This window comes from Chaetodon trifascialis, chromosome 20 (genome assembly GCF_039877785.1).
Source record: "Chaetodon trifascialis isolate fChaTrf1 chromosome 20, fChaTrf1.hap1, whole genome shotgun sequence".
NCBI classification, from domain to species: domain Eukaryota; kingdom Metazoa; phylum Chordata; class Actinopteri; order Chaetodontiformes; family Chaetodontidae; genus Chaetodon; species Chaetodon trifascialis.
In genome coordinates, this window is record NC_092075.1 from 7,707,444 (window position 1) to 7,730,064 (window position 22,621).

A 22,621-nucleotide genomic window follows, 5' to 3' on the forward strand; every position below is an offset into this window, starting at 1 on the left:
TGGGGCTCTAGTTGTGGCAGATGCACCATGAAAAGTACCTCAGAAACTTGAACATATTTAGGATTTTCCTTCTCTGCACTTGCATTTTTTTTATACATTAAATGTCTTATTCTGAACATAGCATTTAAGGTCTAACTTTTTCCAATTATTCTTAGTTATATCATTATTAAATGTCCATCCATCTATAAATCTGTGAGATATAAGCTTTCTCAGCACTTGATCTACAACCTACATCTAGTGTGTTCAGTCAAGGATGTTCCTGTGTCTTCGAAAGGAGGAGAAATGCATGGTGGAGGTCAGTTAATAATTCAGATGGTAGAAAGTGTTCTGTGGAAAAGGCTCACGTGGCACTCTGGTTTGATCCTGCAGGAGTAATAACTTGTTTATAAATGGGTGTACCATCAGAAAGCAGAAGTGATAAGGGCACTTAATTCAAACATGGCAAAAAGTGATGTATTGACGTATAAGAAACAGATTAAACAAACTCCATTTATTTCTGCTACAAAGGCAAATTTTGTGTGAACAAAAACTGACTACAGGCAGAAAGCGGCGAGACACAGACTCAATTATTCAACCTGTGCCATCCTTGGCATTTTGGCAATGCTGAGGCTTTTATTTCAGTTTCACTTTTGGTGATGTAATCTTGCTTATTGTCAAACATAAGAGGTAGACTGTGGCGGAAAAGAATCCTACTTCCCACAGTAACCTAACCATTGAATAAGCTTGGGCTTTGACTCCATGAGAGTTAAAAATAAATATTAAAGACTGTATAAACTCAAGAGAAAATGTCAAACTATAAAGCGGATTTGAAGTTTCGTACTGAGGCTTTTGAAGGCAGTGGAGGTGCAAACTTCTGAGGCATTTGTAAAATAAAGCAGACTACAAACAGGCCTGAACTGTCACAAATGCTGCATCACTAATACAGATGAGTGCCCCTCATATACCAACAGTTTTATTCTTCCATTAAAGCACTGCTTTCAGGATGTTCATTTTCATCAGTAAAAACAGAAACAAGCTAATAAAAATGAAATAAGCTTCATCTCCTCGTCAGGTTTGGAAGGAGTCCAAACGCCATCATCACAACCAGGTGAGCCCCTGCAGAAGGCAGGTGTTGTGAATTCTTTGCTGCACGGTCCATCAGACTCCTGTGTAAAACGTGAACACTTGGACATCGTATTCCATCTGTTTATGATACTTTCAGTGCCAAAGGTGTGGTCCACCTGGGCCGAGGACCATGTTCACAACCAGATTCAGCCAACACAAGTGAAGCTCATGACATCTTCACAGAGCTCAGTGGCCATCACAGCTTTCCTGTGGAGGGAAAAAACAGAGTTGTACTGTGCAAGCAGAGGAGGATGGTCAGGGAAGATTTCTTTAATGTTACATATAAATGTTTTTAAAGTTAAACTAGCCCAGTTATAGACCTCTGAATCACTGCCCACATCTCCACATTTCTTAGTAATTCAAATAATGGAACAAATGGTAATTCAGGCTGAATCAGGCTGAAGTTAAGGTAGTTTACCCTTTGGAAGCTGCTTTGATATGAGGGAGGATGCATGTTTTTCTGGTCAAACTAGATCAAAACTTAGTAACTAAAGGCACAGCTGGGAAAAAAAAGGCCCATTATAAAAACCACATCTGAAAGTAGAAGAGGGAGAAAGAACTGTGAACTCAAGTCTAGTGTATATTGATAGATTTAATGGCTTGCTCCCAATTAAAAATCCTTTAGTAATCCCTTTAAAGGAACCAAAGTTTTTTGACATCTACACCACAGTTAACTGAATGTAGTTAATAGATCATGTGGAACAGAAGATGTAGTTAAATGCAATGTAGTTAAATATGATGGCTAAAATTAGCACACAAAGACTGTGGAAAAACAATTTCAGAACAGTTTATTTCATGGAATATCAATCAGCTGGCGTTAGTTTTGTGTCTTAATTATTTGCCGCTGCCCCAGTAAATCTGGACTTTGCACTTCTCGAGTGTTGCTGAGAAGAAAAACTCAGACTGGCAGAGAGAGTTCAAACCAATCGCCCGAAGCCAAACATGCAGAGCAGGTTAAAACTGGTGCACATGAGGTGAGTCGACCTGGGCGTCCAAACAGAGACTTTTATGGGAGAAGACACATTCACATGCAAGAGCAGAGACGTACCCAGGCCTTTTCCCATCTTTTTAGCAGTTGCTCATGCTCTGTGAGCGCACCTCTCCATTGGTTCAAATCCCTGGATGGAATGCTCTCCTCATCTGTCAAATAACAACAGCTTTTATTGATAGGAACTATTACAAAAACCCATCTCTGGACTAATAAAGTGACGGCAGTCCCAGGCACTCCATAGCCAGCCACACAACACCAGGTCCAGATACCTCCAATAGTGAGGTGGAGGTCCACCTCAGACATGTCATTTCCCGTGCTGGCCTCAGCGATACAGTGGTAACGGGCGTCCTTGATCAGCGGCCCCCCTCGGAGCCAGCTGCTCACCAGTACCTCCTTCTGACCCAGTGGCCGGCGGTACTCCATAATGGGGGTGTCCAGACTGTGCCCATTCATTAGCCAGTGAATGTGGACATCACTGGGACCTGAGGGATAGAATTGGACCTCGTGTTTGACCCCAGACGGCTGAGACACTGACATGCCACACAGACATACTGTACATGAAATGGGAATACTTGCCTTTAGTAGGTCTGTTTGTGATGTTCAGTTCCTAGAGGTTTGACTGAGTATGCATGCAGTGTATAAGTATGCACAAATCCTGATCGCAGCTCTGATTTTCAGTGCATCTCAAACAGTTGGAGCCTTGGATGAAGCCAGATTTACTGAGCTGCATGAGTGTAGTCCGCAGAGATTTTATATAATTTGAAGGCTGATTCAGCACTAGTAAGATTACTAGTACAGTAATTTAAACTATTTTGCTGTTATACTTTACATCCACATACAGTAGCACTTTCTACCATTATCTTCAGTGATGAGTCCACATTCAAACTCAAAACATTTAAGAAAACAAACCCGTGTTGAAAACATTTGACAAGATTTATTTAGCCTCCCTACCAAGAACAATAGTCCCCGAATGTCCCCTAGATTTATGTACATCTTCAAAGGTATTTTTCCATATATACAAATATATTTACACTTGTTTACAGGCACAAAAAAAAAGATCCAGATACAGTCTTGGGATGACATATGAGCATACTATACTTTGTTCTGAGGAGATTCTCTCAACATCCTGGATAAAAAGGATCCACGACGAAATCTTACTCGTTTCACATCAAAACTGTTGTGACACATTAATATACACAAACCTGTACCTTTCATTAACAAGGAATTGAGAACCGCGAGAGAACCAGATCACTGAGAGGCTGACAGTTTAATATCGAGTCCAAGCTTTGTCTTTTGGAACATTCACTCATTGTGCAGGTATCGAGTCAGACGCCGTACAGCAAAGGGCAGGCTTGTTTTAAACAAATGAAGAAACGCACACTCCTGGTTAGTTTATGTCTGGGACATGGTAACATGCAAGGTGCAGAAAAAGAGAATGAGTGAAAAATAATGGGGAGTGTTAAGTAAAAAAGAAAACGGGGAGTAAGATTTCCAAACTGAGAAACAGGAGATGTTGGGTTCGAGTCAATGTCACAGGCACCACTCACCCAAGGCCAGGCAGAAGAGCAGGAAGGCCTCCTGGGCATGAACCCCCCAGGCCTGGTCCTTCAACAGGGGAGGCAACAGTCTAACCTCTGCCTCCCGGGCCTCCACACTGTGGGGCTTGTTGGAGGAGGAGGTGGAAGAAGAAGAGGAGGAAGAGGAGGAGGAAGGGAAGGCAGAGGGAGTGCTACTTCCAGAGGAGGACAGGGGTGATGAAGAGTCGACAGGAGAGGAGGCTGTGAAGGAGGGAGTGATGGAGAAAGAGAGCATTGAGGAAAATGGGACATCTAAACGAGGGGATGACATGCAGAAGAGACAAAAGGGAGTCTAATGAGTGAAGACTAGGGTCTAAAAACCAAATCAGCTGCAATAAATAAGAGGAAACGAGGAAGATCACAGCTACTTACACAATAGACAAAAAATACCACAGATGTGACTCATCTTAAATAATAATTCTCTGAAAATGTTCTAAAACTGAAGGCTTAATTAAAAACAATTACAAAAAAATAATAATTCAGATTGTTTCCAGGGCTGTTCAAAAAAAAAAAAAGAACAAGTGATGGTTGATCTCATCAAGCATCACGTCATACTCAACACATTTGTTATAAACAGAGCACATAAGGGAAGAAGACTAGTAGAGGTTAATACACAGGGCCGTTAGAGGTGTATCCACGGAGGAATGTCGACTTCACAAACTCAAAAATAAGATACAGAGAAACTCAACACTCGAGATGATTCTACACAAGACAGTGGTTTGATTCATTCCAGCATTTTTCTAATATGCAAGTCGTCGCTCGTCCACTCATTTTTCTCTTTTTCTGACCTTCAACACCCCACACTGCCACCTCACTGGGTGAGATTAAGGCCCACATACCAGGTGCTGCAGATGGCAACACTGTACAACAAAGCCAGGCCATGATGTACTGAGCAAATCTTCCCTGAGAAATTACTGTAACGCTGAAGCATTTAGCCGAGTCCAATAGCCTACGCGTTGCTTCGAGAGAGGAAAAAAAAAAAAAAAAAGCAAAAGCTTCAAGAGATTACTTCTCATCCAGGCTGTACAAAAAAACACGACTCCAATTTGGAAAACATCAAGGTAACTTACCAATTTGGTAAACAATGTTTCCAATTTGGAATTTAAGAAATAGCTTTTCTTGCTGGACTAAGCTGAGAGGTTGCAGCTTCCGTGGACACAGTTTTGCTTTATCGTCTTTATAAGTCCTAAATCAGACAGCAGGAGTTAAATCTCTACAGGCAAGTGGGACATCTGACTTAAGCCTCATCGTGATTAAACTTCAAGTGGCGCTGTACACTACACATACTTTCAAATGGAGGAAAACACTTAAGACCTGTAAGTCATGGAAAGATGCGGCAAGAGTGTGACCCCCCCGCGAAGCAGTCTCTATGCTAAGAGGAGCAAAAGCCCGACAGGCTTCTGGCTAGCAGTACGGTTCATCTGCGTCTGCAAACTGGATGGGCTGAGATTCACAGTCCACATCAAAGGGTTTCTCCTGGGAGGGGCTGTCATCTCCAAAGCTGTGAGAGGGGATCCGACCGTTGCCGCACTCTGGCTCGGTCTCATACCCGGTATCACGGAGCGCCCGGAGGTTTTGAGTGGCTTGGCTGCCGTTCTGCGTGGGTTGCTCCGTCATGTTAATTTTGTCAGTTGTAGATGCTTCCATGAGACCTGCTTCACAGGCCCGGTACTCAGGCTGATGGGCGCTCTTGTGGCTGCCCAGCAGAGCAGCTCGCAGACGGAGGCAGGGGGCTGGAAGATACTGCATGTAGCAGTTGTACGCCAGCGCGGCCAGGAAGAGCAGGAAAAACAGGAGGAAGAGGAAGAGGAGGGCTGTGCTGTTGTTGTGCTGCAAGTACTCGGCTGCCGGGTCCCGGCTGTCCGGGCGGGGAGCGTTGGAGCTCGGGGGAAGATACTGCTTTGGCTGGAACTTGATTGTGCTGCTGGGGGGCGGGGTTAGTGATGAGTCAGTTCGGGGTGGGGACGTGAATTGGACTGCGGCTGTATAGCTGGGAGGGGCGAGGGCCGGAGTTAGTGGGGCTCTGTCTGTCTTACCATTACCTTCAGCCTCGTGCGTGCTAGATGTCTCCTGCCTGCCGAGGGTGGTGACGGCCACGTGGCCGTCCTGGTGCGGGGGTCTGGAAGGGAGATCCAGAGTCAGGACGTATGCAGCCAGGAGGCGGGTGAAGTTCTTCCCAGCGGCAGGGGCCCATTCCACAGACCAGCACTCATAATGACCTTGATCCTCGGGAGCCACGCTGTAAATAAGGAGACCATTTTCGCCTATGAGGTGGAAGCGAGAGGCCTCAGTGAGGACCGAGCCGTTGGATTTCCACATCACCTGGGCCAGGTTGGAGTGTACCAGGCACGGCAGCTCAGCAGAGCTCCCCAGCTTCACTGTCACACTCTGGTAGTCCTTCAGAGAGCGACCTGACACTATGAGGCAAAAAAGAGAGAAAAGAATGACTTGTGGGCAGTTAAAGTCTCATCTAGTGAGCAATGTAGGACAATCATACATCTAGGACTGGGCTTACTGACAAAAAAAAAAGTTCAATTAAGCCTTGAAAAGATGAAAACAGCATCCGAGTTATGTGATGATGCTGATATTTATCACAGTGTAGTGAACACTGTACTTTTTCAGTTAGCCGTGTATGAGCACGTTGTACCCTACCTGAAGGACACTTGTCTGCATCACCATTCAGGCTCTGGATTAACCTCCTGACAAAACAAACAAGTATTATTTTCATGATGCATGAAAATATGCACAGACTGAACTGAAAAAATGTACAATCTGAGACGGCAAAGCAAGTCAGACTGGATGAAGTATCAGTAAGGTGCCTCTCCATGGTGGTTTTGCTCCTGTTAACCAATGCATGAGTGAAGTATCGGTATGTAGACAGACAGATTAGAGTGAGTAAGACAGAGAGTGAATGATGGCAATCTAGCTTGACGGTGAGTCACCTATGCCGTTGGCTGGGAGCATCAAAGATATTGACGCAGGCAGCAGTGTGAGGGTCCCAGGCGCAGTATGGGTCTCGAGCCAGGACGCAGTCATCGCAGGACAGATACCTGCCACAGAACGCTGTAGGTGACTGGACTACGCCCGAGTCTGAACCAGCGTACAGGGACCGTGTCTGTGGAAGCACGAGCTCGTTCACATACACATGCTAAAGAAAGAGCGTACAAACTTTCACATGAAAACAGAACTTGTCGCTCGCTTTGCGATTTTATCAGGTTGAATCGTCACCAAGATGGACCCATAACCACACAAGTCTAAAACAAAAACAGCAACACTTCTGTCAGCAAAAAGTTGAGTGCAAACAACCACAAACCCACTCTGCAGCAAAGATAAACATGTAGCCTCATCTGATTTAGAGAACTGCGGCTTTTACTCTTAACTGTTGTCCATCGTCTTGGCGGCTTCATGCTGTGAGGTTTGTCACAGCAGAGTACGCACATTAGAAAAACACGCTAACACACACACTTGCATTCAGCACACACAGCTGTATAAACTGGCCACTGAGTGTAGATTACCTGCCTGTCTTCTTCATCTTCTGAGCCTGAAACACATTTTCTAATTCTTCTTCCCTTTTCTAAATCCTGCATTTATCTCTTTGTTGCAGTAAAGTCACTGACCTCAGAGGACAAAAGTAGGTTCTTGATGGACTCAGAGTTCTTCAGAAGCTGGATCTCCTCCACAATATGCACTTCTCCTTCATACACTACCGACTTGTGCAGGACTCCTTTATCTACAGAGGAAAATAGTCAAATGTCAATCATTCAGCAAAAGAAGGAGCCAGATATTAGCCTCATTTAAAGCTTACAGCAATAAATGTTAGATTGAAGCACTATATCAGCACATTCATACTTAAAATTCAATGACTCGGATTAGCATCAGGGGCTAACAAGCTTAATAAACACACCCTCATTAAGAACAGTTTGTTATGTGAGCCGATGTTCTCACCCGTTCCAGTGAAGATGACGTCGTAAATGTTCCTATCGAGCGCTCGGACCCTCTCGACCACGATCTGAGTGTAGTTGACGTCTTTGGTGATGAGGCGAGGCCCGTTGCCGATGGGCAGGACGGGATCCTCCAGCAGGGGGTGGTCCTTAACGAACTGAAGGGTCTTGTCCGGCAGGTGGAGAGAGCTGCTGATGTTCTGCTGTCGCATCAGGTTGTTAATGCACTGGTGGAGGAGAAGGACGGAGAAGAAACATTGAATATTTTAGAGGAAAGTATGTTCGCATCCTCACAGAACTGAGTCTTAATTATTGGAGCTGCGTTAAAAGGCGCTTACGGCTCCAGGACGGGGAGAGGGAGTGATGCCGTTGTACCGGACCCACTTGGTGTGGGACTGCTCCACTGTGGCTTTCTGCATGTACTTGCCCTTGGAGAAGACCTCTTCCACAGCTGTCATGTTGTAAGAGCACACGGCTGACAAGCCCACATTACCCCTGAGAGACGAGGACGGTGGCGGAGTCAGGAGAGAAGTGGGGGAGGGAAGAGAAGGGAATTTAAGGACCTGCAGTATGTACACAATATACATTTCTTCCCTTTTCTGACCCCTACTGATCCCCGACTTAAGATCTTCAAACCCACTGACCACTGGGAGGTGAAGACCCCGTAGATGACGGTGTCCCTCCAGTCCGTCCCCTTCAGGATGAAGACATCATGTACTACGTTGAAGACAAAGTTAAGCTCAGGCATGGAGCAGACCAGCTTGGCTTTCAGGAAGGACGTCCACTTCTTCTGGAGAGTGCGCTGCCCCCCGAGGTCACCCTGCGAAGGACGGGATTATCAGTACGTTAGGCAGCATGGGGACAGGCAGAGGACGATGGTGGGAGGAAGAAGAAATGAAGAGAGGGAGAGGAAGTGGCAGGCGTATGAGTGTGTGCAAGGGTGTCCATTTTGAAAAGAGAGGAGGGAGATGTATTATTTCAGGTTATTTTCTTTGTCAAATTGTCGACAAAAATGGCCGATACACTTGTCTGAGCCAACTTCAATGATTATCATTTGCTCAAAGACAGAAGCTTTCAGTGATTTAAGACTTTGTGTGCCCTGAATTTCACCTCTCAGGCTACATACAGGCATACACAAGACTAAGATAACTGCAGTTGATTTGTACCATGACATGACCTCAGGTTAGATCAAGAAAAGAGATACAAGATAATGAAGGAGGGAGCTCGAGGGATCTAGGTGGAGAAAGATGTCACACACAGACAAGAGGAACAGAAGGGCTAATGAGGAGCGCTGCTGGTATGTGCAGATGGTATATGACGTGGACTGACCTTACAGACGCGTGCCACCCTGGGGATGAGCAGCTTGCCAAAGAATTCGTACTCCACTGACACCTCAGTGAAGAAGTAGTAGATTTTATCGTCTTCGCCCTCGACTCGGTTTGTCCCTTCCCTGATGACGTCGGCAAAAACAAAACTGGGCTCTGCAAGGAAAGCAGAGAATGGAGGGAGGAGGGTGTTGGTAAAAGAGAGTGTGGCCACATCCTGTCCTCACCACCTTTAACTTAATGTTCGATCACATGTCCTAACTCACCATTGAGCCACGATGTGGAGTACTCTGTCCTCAGCAGGGACTGGGATGGAGAGTATCTGGAAATAATCGGTTCACTGCCTAAGAAGTTATAAGCTGTCCCTGAGTACAGCTCTCCATCTGATAGAAAAGCGGGGAATAAAATAAAAAAACAGTTTATTGTCCAGCATTTGCCTCCCCAAAAAAAGAGATTACTGAGGATTATTACGCATTTCACTGCAGGGCTGACAACCAAAAGAGCTCTTTGTGAAATGACATTAAACCGGCCACAACTCACCAACCATGACCGTCGTAAAGCTTTGCGAGGGGTCAAACGAGCACTTTCCTCTGCCATCTTCCGGTTGGCCGTCCAACGAGAAGTCTTTGAGGTTCTGAAAAAGAGTTCAAGATCAAATTTCAGCTAAACATCGCTGTGAAGAGCCCGAGCACATGTTAATTTGTGCAGAGCGGTGGAACAAGTTAAGGAGGGATTGAGCATTAACCTACCAAGTAGTCACACTGCGGCTGAAAGGCGTGCGTGCCGCAGACATACAGCCGCTCGTCGTCTACAACTTGAAGTACTCGGATGTAGTTTAGACAATCCCTCTGGAAAGAAACATTCAATCGACTAAATGACATTTTATTGTCGACTGTGAGTGATTTTGCCATCTCGTTGAAGTCACATAAAACATTAACATCTGAATTATTAACTAACCTCTTTTGATTTTCCTTTAAGCGTGCACATCATCATGGGGTTTTCTGCAACTGTCCACTGAACCTTAAAATGGTTTTACGAACAGAAAATCGTAATTAATCTGTAATATTTTTATTGCATTTTTTCTCTCCCGTTGTCACTCATTCGCCTGTTGTTACCTTGTTGTTTCTGACTGTCACGTTCTTCTTGCTGAGCTCAAAGATGGCCTCCCTGGCTCCCACGTACAGCGCGTCCTTTTTCTCGCTCAGCAGCAACGTGGAGTAGTTGAAGATGTCAGGCTCCGAAAACTCCATCAGATCTAAATCTGAGCACGAAACCATTGGATAACATTCCTTAAGCATCCAAAAAGGAGAGCGAATATTTGACTGGCATTAATCAGATATCATTAATTAAGTTCCTTGTGACACGACATGATAATATGTCGGTATTGTGCTTACAGCTCGTTTCTGCTGCCCCCAAGTGGCCAAAAAAATCAGCTAAACAAGGTTTAAGCTGGATCTTAGTCAGGAGTAAATGAGTACATTTCACCATCACAACAACAGGTGATGGATGGAGCCTGTCGATAAGGCCACCAAAGCAAACTACAGCAAAGGCTGAATAGATGTTTTGTAGACATTTGTGCGTCTCTGAGTGAAACACATTAGCGTATCTCTCGTTATGCTCTGTGCTGTGATTGACGGCAAACCGAGGGGACAGTTCGTGTCTGACTGGCTTTGGTTGTGCCAGGTGCAAGTGGCTTCGGGTTGCAGGTGCCTGGACATAAACACCACAATGATGAAAGCAAATCCCCTCACTGATTGACTGAAACAGTGTGTCACACAGTGAGTGAGGAAACTTGACTTTGTTAAAGGGTGAGCTGTGCCGGTTCTCACAGAGCGGCTGGGTTACTGCAGCTATTTATGTAGTACTGCAGCATGCAAACAGAACTTCCGCCTGACAGTAAATGCGCCAATTTGAGAGCCTGTGGTGAGACAGTGGGTGATCCCTTGAGACAAATTCAAAGAAAACAGGTGTGACTCATCTTATCTCCTGCGAACCTGGAGCTGAAAGAGTTTATATTTGAAGTCTCAGATCTCCATACATTGCTTAACGAGCAACTGAACGTGTAAACTGAAGACTGAGTAAGCTCATAAATACCAACTAAGACTAACAAGCATGACTTCTCAAATTGAGTGCATTCAGCCTCAGTGTCCATGACTCAAGCTAAGTTTCAGTTTAAATCAGCAGATGGCTTCAAAAGGACATTTACCAGAAATGGTTTAGATTTCACAAGGATGGGATTTACTGTGAAATGGACACAAGAGTAGAAGGATGCTGCGAACAAAAAGCTTTATGTTGCTGTTCATTGTTCATATGTACATTAATCTTAGTAAAAATATTTCACAATCTTTTGTTCAACTTCCTTGTTTTTAGCTGTTTGTCTATTTCGATTCATCTTCCTGTAAACTGTTCTTGGAATTGTGTTTAAGTCCATCGAGAGCAAAACTGGAGTCAGATTCCTTGTATGTAGACACAATGTGACCAATAAAGCTGATTCTAACACATTAAATACTTGATTAGTTCATATATTTATAAATTGACTAAAAAATAACTGCCAAAGCAAACACACCAGAGCTGTGCCTTGTAATGTGTTTTATATATTAATATTCGTAATAGTAGGACTTACTTTACATGTTTTAAAGTAATGATTACTTATCAAGCTCTTTATTTATACCATGTCTTAACATTCAGTCTTACCTTGGTGTCTCCAGGAGGTTCGAGGCACAGCGTGGGGTCCATGGGTGGAGACCTCCAGGAGCAGCCCCAGAAACACTCCCAGCACGCCAAATCCCATATTAGACTCTGATAACTTCGGAACTGTGAAGTTTCCTCTGCAAGGTAGAAGAAGAGCAATACACTAAAACCTGATGAACCAGAAAAATATTGAACGAGGATGTAGAACTGAATGAGTTCCTCGCAGGCTGATCTTATTGTGCAGCACGGACGCTAAGAGGGGACAGACATCAAATCCACTTCCCTCATACTGAAAGCTGGCAGGACTGATTCATCCTCTTTTGTATCGCGCTGGAGGTTGGTACAGTGCGTCACATGCATTTGAATTTGAATGAAATCAGCGATAGAAACGAGTAAAAAATAGTAAAGAAAGATATATCTCCTGGGAATACATGTAAAAGAATACAAGATGTTTGAGTTATTTTTTAACATTTGCTGATTCCAGCTTTTCTTTGGTGTACATCCCAGTCAGTGAAATATCTTTGGGTTTTGGGCTGATGGATGAAGTGACTTAGACATCTGTGATGGGCATTTTTCATTACTGAAAGCAATCTGCACATTAATCAATAGTAAAAACTAGTTGCAGCCAGATACTGTGGTTCTGTCTATTTCCTGAAGATGCCCTCTTAAGCTTTTGAGTGCATGCATATAGCTCACACATGCTTCAACAAACACTCTGTAGTGTGTGTTCCTCTTTTCAAAAATGAAATAAGCATACACATACGATGAGCATGTGTAAGTCAGTCCAACACTACTGTGCTCTCACGGCTCCATAGCTTCAACTAAATTATCTAACAAGCACAAGCAAGCATGTTATACATTTTAACCAATCAGAAGCAAGGGCCAATTAAGCACACTGCGTTGAAACTATGGAACTGCTCATTCTTAATAAATCCATTACAGAAAAATACAAACTAATAACAACGATTTAACTGCTTTATTTTGAAGCAAATGGTTGGACAGCGGTCAGCTGGGCTCTGCGACAGTCACCTATAAATCAGGAACTAATGCTCAATGCTCCTTCCCCTTCGTGTTCATGAATTGTTTAAAACAAAGGAAGTCAACTCTCCCTAGTGTTCACACACAACTCTGCCATTTGCAATATTCAGAATTTCTTGTAAATGACTTGTTGTCATGATAGCAGACTTTTAAATTTCACCCCAGTGCTAGCATGAAAAAACTGTACTCGACGCCACAGCATCCACAACGTGCACACAGTGCTGGTAAAGGCAAAGTCTGAACACACACCAACACGCTAACAGCGACGACCTGTTGATTTTCCTCCCTGTTGTTTGCATCTGTGCAGCCTTGGATTGAACATCTGATCTGTTTGTTTAAAAGGTCAAGTACTTTTGACCCAGTTGAATGTATAAGTAACAGATTAAATCATTCTAAACACGTGGTATCGACCAAAGTATCGATGCTTTTGGACAACCTTGTTGCTTTTTTTAACCTGGAACCATTTCAGAAATGTGCGGTTAAATAAAGCAGGAAAACAGATGGATGTGCAGCTCCATCTGCTCGAGGACTCAAAGAGGGGTGGGTGAGGAGGAAAGAGAGGGAGGGGTGGAGCGCATGATGAGGACCTGAGCTAACATGATTACCAGTGGCAGAAAAAACACCCGCTCTCCTTTGAAATATGCACAAAAACCACACACACAAACACTTGACGCTCATGCAAAGGAGTGTGCGTGTTTGAAGTCTATGAACGGTGACGTTAATGCGGTGTGTCTTATGACCACTGTACCACTTGTTGGTGCCTGCATGAAGCAACAATTTAACACCTCAGGCTTAAGAAAATCCCCCTTTTATTGAAAACTTTTTATTCCGCACTTCACTGCTGGGACAGGAGCAGGCGCATGGGTCTGCTTCAGACGACGATGACGACAGTGATGATGGCAGCGATCCTGCTACCTATCAGCTCTAATCAGATGCCGGTGTTGTTTTGCATTTGCCAATTTGCCTTTTAACCGGTACATTCACTTCAGCGTGTGCCTGATAAGGACTCCATTAGGCTGCTCTGTGTCATTAATGTAAGTGTTTAACGTCTCCACACCCACCTCAGGAGGAAAACTTGTCAGATTTAATGCACGTTTTCTTCTTCTTGTTCCAAGTGAAGTCAATAAATTATTAAAAGCCTGAGAAGTCATACAGTAAATGGTGAAGGGCAATCCTGGTCACTCGACGCAATGTGTCTCAAATATAGAAGACTCCATCATAATAAGATTTTTGAGCTTTCATTCATTTTGTTTCAGATTGTTCAGCCATTTTTGTCTAAAAAAGATAATATCTGCTGGTTGAACAAAATGTATTTCAAGTCGCCTGTTTTAGGTCAGCAGAAAAGCTGCGGGGGGAAAAAGCTCATGCTTTAAAGCTTAAGTTAAATATTAAAATAAATCTCTAAATCTGTTCTCAATCCTGCTTGTAATACATGCGATGTTTGCCAAATTCACTGCAATGCGGGGCACATGCAAAATAATCTTGAGGTCAATTTTCAATGACTGTCAAACAAATTCATGCTGACATGGACTGATCACCTTATTTTGCTCTGTAAATACAAACAGTGAAACGTTCATTCAGGAAGTGATTAACAGACAAAATTCAATTGTAAGGCTAAAGTGCTTCCTTTCTCTTGATCCAATCATGTGAAAGGAGCAGTGAAGGACGCATCTCCAGCTTTGTAGCCTGGCTTTTCTCTCACGTGAATTTAGCTTTTACAATATTGGAGATGACTCTGGGTTCACTGAAGGTGGTGTTGTAGTAGTCAGAAGGCAGGTGGGTCAGGCTGGTCAGGTGACTGCATGCCAGTAAAGTGATCTGGCACAAAGCAGGTTATTCTGGTTCTTCACAACATGAAGTACCCGCAGCACACCCCCGCAAAATGGGTGAGCCAGTCACGCAAAGAGGGGATAAAAGGTTATCGGATGTCTTGTAAAATGAGGATTGAGATAACGAAACCTTTCTCTCACAGGAACCAACAATTAGTTTCACCGTGTCAGTATAGCTAGAAAAAGTTTTGGAACTGGTCCAGGGTCAGCTCAGACTTTGTGACTTCATAGTTTTAAAAGGTTGAGTTTGGAAATTCACACAGTAACACAAACAAACTGACAGATTGAGGCTGTGATAGAACAGCAATCAGTGTTCTGTGAGGTAAAATTTGTGTTTTTGTCAAAGGAGTCTGGTGGCTTTGGAGAGCGTGATGTAACAGCTGCTTCTGCTTTAACAAAAAGGATCTTATGCTTTAACAAAAAGGCCTAACTCTGTAGGGATCCTTTCCATAATTATGTCAAAAACCTTTTGTACTTATTAGTCATTTAAAAACAGGGCCCAGGTTTAAAAATACCAGAATTACCCATTAACTAGCGTTCAAGCTACTGAAAAGGAAGATTCAGTGAGTATAAAGGGCATGTACGTGTTTTTACTACTTTAATAGGTCATTTGTCCTCATTTAAGATTTTGAAAGCAAAATTACAGAACAGCTGATCAGGTCATGGGACAAATAAATCATTGTCAACCACTTTTTAATGACCCAGTAGCACCATTGTGGCTCATTCCACACAAATGTAGGTTAGTAATCAGTTACCCAGCCGAGGGGGAGATATATCATGCGGTGAGGCACGTATAAACAATCGATGAGGGCCACCACAGCTGGAGCAAACGGGAGAGGATGATAATTGATTATTGATGTGTTTGTAAGTAAGAACAAATGGCCCCAGAGCTATGACCCTCCTAATACTGGGATTACTGGAGGGGTGGGGTTTGTGAGGGTTTCCACAGACTAAATCTGGCGAAGATGGAATTCCATCCCGGCTTCAGGCCTAGCCATGGACTCCACTCTGCTAAAGAGGGGGTCAAATACACAAGGACCTATTGTTTACTGAAGATGAGGGTAGCCTCCACTCCACTCCACCCCCATCACATCCACATCATCACTGCCGAGTATCCAACAATGAACAGAGAGAGAGAGAAGAGAGAGGACAGAGAGAAAGGCATCACTTCTCCCTCTCATCCACTTCTTTTACAGTCTTGCCAATTTAAATGCCAGGACAGCTTAAACCCGAGCCCAGCCAGTGCTTTCAAAGATCACACAAGCCCAAGAGATCTGGATCTGGGAGCATCCCGTAAAAGATGCTCCACAAACTGTCCGATGACCACGGCAGAAACTGTTACTCTTAACAGAGAGAGAGAGACATAAAGGGAGTGACGCAGGCAGCATGTGAATGGATGAGATAACACTGAATCCATGATGAAAATCCCAGATGGAAGAAATTTCCCTCAGTTTCTGGCCTTTGGAAAAATCCTCTATCGACACACTGCATAAATAAAACCCTCAAACTAGGCTCATCCCTCCATCTGTGCACTCCTGACGCCCTCTATCAATCTTACTACCCTGAACCCCATTTAGGGCAAAGCTTTAAAAAAAGCTTCAAAGCCCTTTGAGTCAGTGTTACAGTAGCAGAAAGAGCACGCTGGCAGCCACCCTATGCTGCTGAGAGATTTAGAGGAGTGGCCACACTGGCCTGGGATATTTAAGACGGTTACCATGCTGGCAGGTCTCTTTGAGCCCTTTGTGTTCCCCTCTCAGCTCCTTTGGCTGGGCAGGGAGGTTGACACCTGCTTGGGGCCTTAGGGTTCCCAGCACTGTGCTGTTAACTGGGCATAGACGTTGGCATGCTGCCCACTGAGGACAGGGGACAGCGAGGGGGGAAACTGGAGCTCTGCCTATCTGTGCACAAGCACTTTGAGGGTGTTAGTGAGTATGAAAGAGGAAAATTAAATCTGCTTTATGTCCTTATGCAACACAAACTGATCATTAGGGGTGTGCCAACCATTTCATTTTGACGGAAGCTGGTCATCATAATAAATCATCATTTAACTAGATTTAGTCTGCAGCTATATACATATTTTTTTTTGATTACTGTTTTTCCCTTTGGCACACGCCGTTAGCTAATTAAGCATGACCACATAACTGCAGCTACACTCTTCTCTAATTGGCAAGTTTTAATGCAAAAGAAGAAAGTTTGTTTGCTCCTCTTACTCAAGGCACAGCAGTGTCCCAGTGAAGGACAAAAAGACAAGAGACGCAGAGAGGCACCTTCACAGCAAACAATCTATGTTTAAAGGCCAACAGGTGCACGAGAGGGAACCACGGGATTTTAATAAACGGGGATAGCCTGAAGAAAAACCACTTCCCTCTGGTGAATCGAATTTAGAGGCTGCAAGGCTACAATGCAAGATCCGGACTCCTGCCAGCAAGCAGCAACTGTGGTGAGGACAAACCGGTTTATGTGCACCACAGCAAAAACTTCACATTCAAAGCAGGTGTTGAGAGGGAGAACAAGATGACAGTTTTCAGTTATCCTTGTTGTATAAACGCACCCCTTCATGTTCATGACTGTAAACGGGGGAGGCCCTGGTGGAAAAGATACTGAAGATGTTACAATAATCAGTACAAGTATGTTCTGTAGCACTCAAAGTGGTTAGTGGAGGGTCTCTGCTTGCTGCAGCTACGTTCCCACCTGATTGTGACTGATTGAGCCATTTGTCTTTACCTCTCTCATCTTGTGGGGACTCTAAAATGGATATCTGAGTGCCAGTCTGACACCAGTGCTGCATTCTTGGTACTAAAGCTTCATTTACACATTACACATATGCCATGTGGTGACTGCAAGAACAGTGATTGGTCTGCATGGGCTGCTTTTGTTTTCTCCCACAGGTTTCTGCTCAGGGTGTAGACAACATGAAGTATGTAGGTTCCTGCGTTGTTTTGCTGCGTCGAAGTCGGCCTGAGCGTGACCTCGAAGCCTTTTGATTTTGTTTGTGGCGACTGTCATCTGTTAAAGTATTTATAAAGTACAAAGTTTAAGTGGACTGCAGCTGCATTAACCAAGGCACCCTCATCTGAGTCAAAGAGAATCTAATTCCCTAATGAAATGGTGGGGTGACCACATGGTGGCCACTTCATTTCCAATGCAGGGAGAAAAGAAGCTTCACATCCTGTGAGCAGAGAGTATGCGAGGATACACAGAGTGTGATGGAGGGTGATGTGAGGGAGTTGGACATTCAGTGCCTGCCAACAACTCCAACCCCTCACTGGCTCTTTTTTTTTTCCATGCCCTCACTCGTCGTCAGCATCAATGCACAGAGATGCTCTTCTTCCTTTTTGCCGCAGCACGCCAGGAGGCTGCTCCTCATTTTTGCTTCCCTGTTTCGTCTGTTGCTGTAATACGAACGGGCCCGACCGTGCGCACACAGTGTAATGGGAAATGTGCTTTAAATTGTTCATTTTATGGAAAGAATGTCTCTTCTGGCAGTTCAGAATGACATTTCCATGCTGTGCAGCACGCTCACATCGCTCCAAGTCGTTCACCTTCCTCTTATGGAAAATAACTTCTGCTGCTGTCAAGCTGCTGCTTCGTGCCTCCATGTAAAGTCTATATTGCCTCTATTTGTTTTCTGTTTCCTCTGTCCTTCTCTTACGCTGCACATTGTTGCTCATATGATTCATTCATCTGCATCATGTATCACAATTTATCAACTTGTGGCAGGCTGACACCTCCCTTGCCTCACTGAGACAAGCAATGCAAAAGTGCACTCGGTTATCTTAAGGTCTAATGCAGTCTAATCCATCCGTCCCACCTTCATGATGGTCATAATGTTCAGTTTTTGTTGAAACTGGTTTAGAGGTCTTGATTCAACTGTATGACCGTTTTGGAGGCTGCAGTTTGTGGTGCCTGTATGGGGTTTTACTAACAGATGTTTCTATGATCTCGTCCAAGCCATTTAAACCAGTGAGTAAATATGAAAAACATCTTTCTGTGTCACACAATACAGCTCAGCAGCACCTCAAACCACATCCTCCAAAATCACAGTACAGTGGAATCAACACCTTTCTGACAGTTTCAGCAAGAGCTGAACATTATAACCTTCATGAAGGGAGGACGGATGGGATTAGACTGCATTAGTTTTGGCTGATTGTACCTTATATACTGAGAACTGAGTTCATACAGCACGTTTTCTTAGCTGTGTGACTGCTGACTTAATCCACCGGACCATCTGCACAGTACCCACCCAGCTGTGGGGAGGATGATAACGCAGCTCTGACAGTTTATGCTAATCAGGGTGCTTTGTTGAAGGTTTTCTAATAAACATGTTATATAATTTGACAACATAACTGGTAATAATGTGATGATCACCTGACCGTCGGCCGACACTGCTGCATTAATTAATAATTGGGTTTTGCACTGTTGTTTGTTGCCAAATAAAACAACATTTTAAAAACTCTAAGGTGCATTTTGTTCTCATTAGCTGATATTTTACAGACCAAACGATAGATCTACTTGTAAAATAATCTGTATCTTTGTAGTTTAAACAGAAATGTCTCCAGCAAATGCATTACATTTAAATGTGTTTTGGGGGATCAACACATTCAAATGTAATGCAGATTTGCATCTTGACATTTAGGTCAATGATTAGATTGTATGGTTTGTCAGCAATCATATGCACAAACTTTCCATCATTTGTTTTGCAACAGCAGGAAAGAGCTGCTGGACTCCAACTACAGTTGGTGCTTCTTTCTACAACAGCACTGGGGCTCGCTCTTAAGTTCTCCAGGGGTGCTGTGGGTTATTTGGGAAAGTGAGTGAGGCAAAGAGCCTTCGCTTGAAACCAAATACTGGGACCACAGAGGATGACACACTGATGGGGACAGATGTCTGCTCCAATGTCATTTGCAGATTAATGGAGTCTGGCTATAGATGTGGCAGAGACTCGAGCACGCTCACATGTGTAGACGATAATGCCAACTGTGGGCATCAAATCCCTCTTATAAGACCAGACAGGGACCAAGAGCCCATCTTAACATACTGCCAGCTGCATCAGAGTTTTGGGTTGCGTTTCACCGCAGGCGGATGAACTGTTTTTGACATTTCGAGTGTAGACAACCAGGGCTTTACTGTCTCTCAGCATGAGCTACACTATTGGTATGACAACTTGAGCTGACTATTACACTTCCATCTGATGACCAAGGCTACAGTCTCATGGGCAACATCTTAAAAGAGTACTCTGATTATAAAGAGTCACGATGTACAGATAAAAAAAAAATAATAAAAAAATAAAAATTGATGCAGAAACAGAGACATTTGGCCGGTTCAAAGTTCCATACTGACATACTACTGCGTATGCTAGATCAGTATGTGAACTTTTTTAGCATGTCCAAAACAGTAGTATAAACTTAATAGTACGTAAGGTTCAAACAGTTTGTAGTGTATGTTTCACTATGCATAAAACTGGACACTAAGGCAGCACAAATATCACATAATGTAATGCATCATTTACAGCAACAACAAGGCGAGGCAGCTGCAGCTCTGGCGCTTTATTTCTTTGCATTAAAGTATCTTGAATGATGTACACACATTGAGTATATAGTGCATAGTTTGGATTTTCGGATGGGCACATTGTCTTTTTTTCCCTCCACAGGTTCCCTTCCTTGTCAAAACGTGGGGCCTACATTACCCACAATGCAACTTGAGCATGGACAGTTCAGTCAGAGATCTGGGTGTGTTGTGCTAGCAGCAGCTAATGTAATTGTGCCCTTCAGACCCAACTGATGCTGACTCAAGTTACATCACTTGAGGCAATTCATCAGACTTGATGCATTTCCTTCTGGAGCCACCAAAGTCTTTTCCACATACACAGTCCTGGTAAGACTGGTAAACAAACTTTGATGTGAAAAGTCAGAGGAGTTTCCCTCACTTTCAAGAACAGTCGGCCAATTTCTCAAATTATCTGGATAAATCAACACATAGCAGTTGAACTTTTAGCTCTCTTCCATGTCCAAAGCATGTAGAATCGAAGACAGACATCAGCCTTCACTTGTGAAGCGCAAAGCCACCATGTCATGTTAACATAAAGTCATCTGAAAGCCAGTGAACAGCTGTGGGACCTCCTCTGCGCAGCTGCCTTTTGGTCATATGGAGAAAATCATCTAAAAACTGCAACAGATGATGCAGCAGTCATCGCACATTATCCATGGAGAGCTCAGCAGATGACAGATGGGAGGAAAAGTTCAACTTTAAAAAGCCAGATCCAGGATTAACAGCATGATCTGCAACATCCACAACATGAATTCACATCTGCCTTTACGGCTGCGTGATGACAAGGAGCACATGATGCTAATTTCTGATGTGTAAATGGAAACCGGTACAGAAAATGAAGTAGGTGGAATTAAAATGTAGGTAAACCATCAATGACAACCCAGATGTCTAAATTGAGGAAAAGAGCTTGTGTGAAGGCAACACTATAGAGGGGATGTTAAATGAAAACCCTCCTATATAATTACTAGTTGTAGGGCCCCTGCTGAGCTAGCATGTCAACCTAAAGTGGCCACAGCAAAGGCAAATGAGGGGTCAGGTCCAGTAAAGGGTATATTTAGTCTGCCGATGGCAAGCTTTTTAAAAACAACACGCCCTTTCCCTGAGTCACATGGCTCTGAAAGATCTGAAAAACTTCCCTATAAACATACAGGCAAGTGAAGTAAGCTAACTAGAGGAACAAGGCCTGCTGTGTGGTGTTCCCCGTCCAAGGACCGAGTGTGCCTCTGTAGTCCAACATGAAAACATAATCACCATGCGCTCTCTCTTTTAATTAAAAAGGACCAAATAAGTGGAGGAGTTTTACTGGTGACATCTGCAGTGGCAAAAATAACAATAAAGGAACTTTTGAGGATCATCAAGAAAAAAAACCCTACTTATGCATTTACACGTTTGAAAACGGTCTTTTTACGGCATCATGCAGATGAGTAGACAGCTTTCAGACAGCAGTGTGAGCTGCTTCCTGAAGGCACTGCTCCTGGACAAACAGCCTTCTCCCTGCACCAATATATATGATATTACGAATAAAGCACATATATTATGGCATGTATAATGCTCCATTTCCTGGAGGACTCAAACGAAGCTGAGCTGCTGTGATGAGAGCTTATAGGTGACACTGCTCTTCAAATGCAGCCTTAGGAAAGCTGTGAAAAACTTTTGCCACTTCCTGAGGTCACCTGCAAGCCAGCACTCAGAGTAAAGTCATAAACCTTTCACTCAGTGCAGTTTCCTTGAGGCTACTGTGATGTCAGCCAGGCCTTGGGGCGTATAATGTGGGACTATTTTGGGAAGCTGCGAAAGCCCAGCTGAAGGCCTTGTGGTCCCCGGCTGAAGGCCTCGCGGTCCCGAGTTGATGAATGGTAGTCGCATTGGTAGCAGCTTTTTAAACGGCAATATCCAAGGGCAGGTGACTTCAGCTGCCGGAGTGGCCTAAATCTCTCAATCTGCGTTCTGAATCAACTGACAGGGAACAAATATAGCCACCCTTAGATGCATTGCAAACATTTTACTGATTTTTTGTTGCACTGGTGGAAGAATGGGTCTTTCAAAATACAGTTACTGGACTTTCCCACCAGTCAGGGGACATTTGAAGGGGCTGTAAACATCACTAAAAACCCTGCTATATATGTCCTCCTCTCTTTTCTGCCTTTAAGAAGGACTCCTTTCTCTCCTGCTTTTCTCTCAGCACAGTCTTCAGCAGGCACCGATTTCATGGTGGTAATTTTGGACGGCCGAGACAAAAACCTCCTTTGGAGCGCTGTGTGAAAACTCGCCCCATCACCCACAGGCTGCCACAACACTAACAGTGTGTCCTCCTGAACTTGGCATACCGGGAGATAAAACACTAATTTCACCGTTTCCCTCACAGCGCAGAGAGGGATAAACAACACAAAGCCAAACCCAAACCTTCAAACACTTAGTGCGCACATTTAGTTGGCTAGATTTAGGGCAAACTTCTGCCATCGCTGTAATGACAATAATTGGAGGCATTTGAGAAAATCAGATCAAATTCAAGCAGCTGAATAAGCAAAATAACTTGAAAATGAAATTCATCATAAAAGTAACCGAAGAAAAAAATGCA

The 22,621-nt window shown here is 43.8% G+C and overlaps 1 protein-coding gene across 7 annotated transcripts in view; it reads right to left on the bottom strand.

Moving 5' to 3' along the window:
- Positions 1-477: 477 nt before the first annotated feature.
- The window catches only part of sema4d (sema domain, immunoglobulin domain (Ig), transmembrane domain (TM) and short cytoplasmic domain, (semaphorin) 4D), a 41,217-nt gene continuing 19,073 nt past the window's right edge, over positions 478-22,621 (bottom strand). For 4 of the 7 annotated variants that reach the window (XM_070988716.1, XM_070988718.1, XM_070988715.1 and 1 more), the window contains 14 exons: positions 11,633-11,766; positions 10,054-10,199; positions 9,896-9,958; positions 9,688-9,786; positions 9,479-9,572; positions 9,205-9,321; positions 8,943-9,094; positions 8,258-8,433; positions 7,952-8,108; positions 7,618-7,840; positions 7,290-7,402; positions 6,615-6,787; positions 6,325-6,371; positions 3,010-6,089 (listed from right to left, as the gene is read on the bottom strand). In XM_070988716.1, coding sequence (XP_070844817.1) covers positions 5,077-6,089; positions 6,325-6,371; positions 6,615-6,787; positions 7,290-7,402; positions 7,618-7,840; positions 7,952-8,108; positions 8,258-8,433; positions 8,943-9,094; positions 9,205-9,321; positions 9,479-9,572; positions 9,688-9,786; positions 9,896-9,958; positions 10,054-10,199; positions 11,633-11,766 — 2,707 coding nt within the window. In that variant the 3' untranslated portion in view covers positions 3,010-5,076. Of the gene's footprint in view, positions 1,312-2,013; positions 2,245-2,364; positions 2,578-3,009; positions 6,090-6,324; positions 6,372-6,614; positions 6,788-7,289; positions 7,403-7,617; positions 7,841-7,951; positions 8,109-8,257; positions 8,434-8,942; positions 9,095-9,204; positions 9,322-9,478; positions 9,573-9,687; positions 9,787-9,895; positions 9,959-10,053; positions 10,200-11,632; positions 11,767-22,621 lie in introns of those variants that run through there. The other 3 variants (XM_070988723.1, XM_070988720.1, XM_070988719.1) reach the window with 3 other exon arrangements.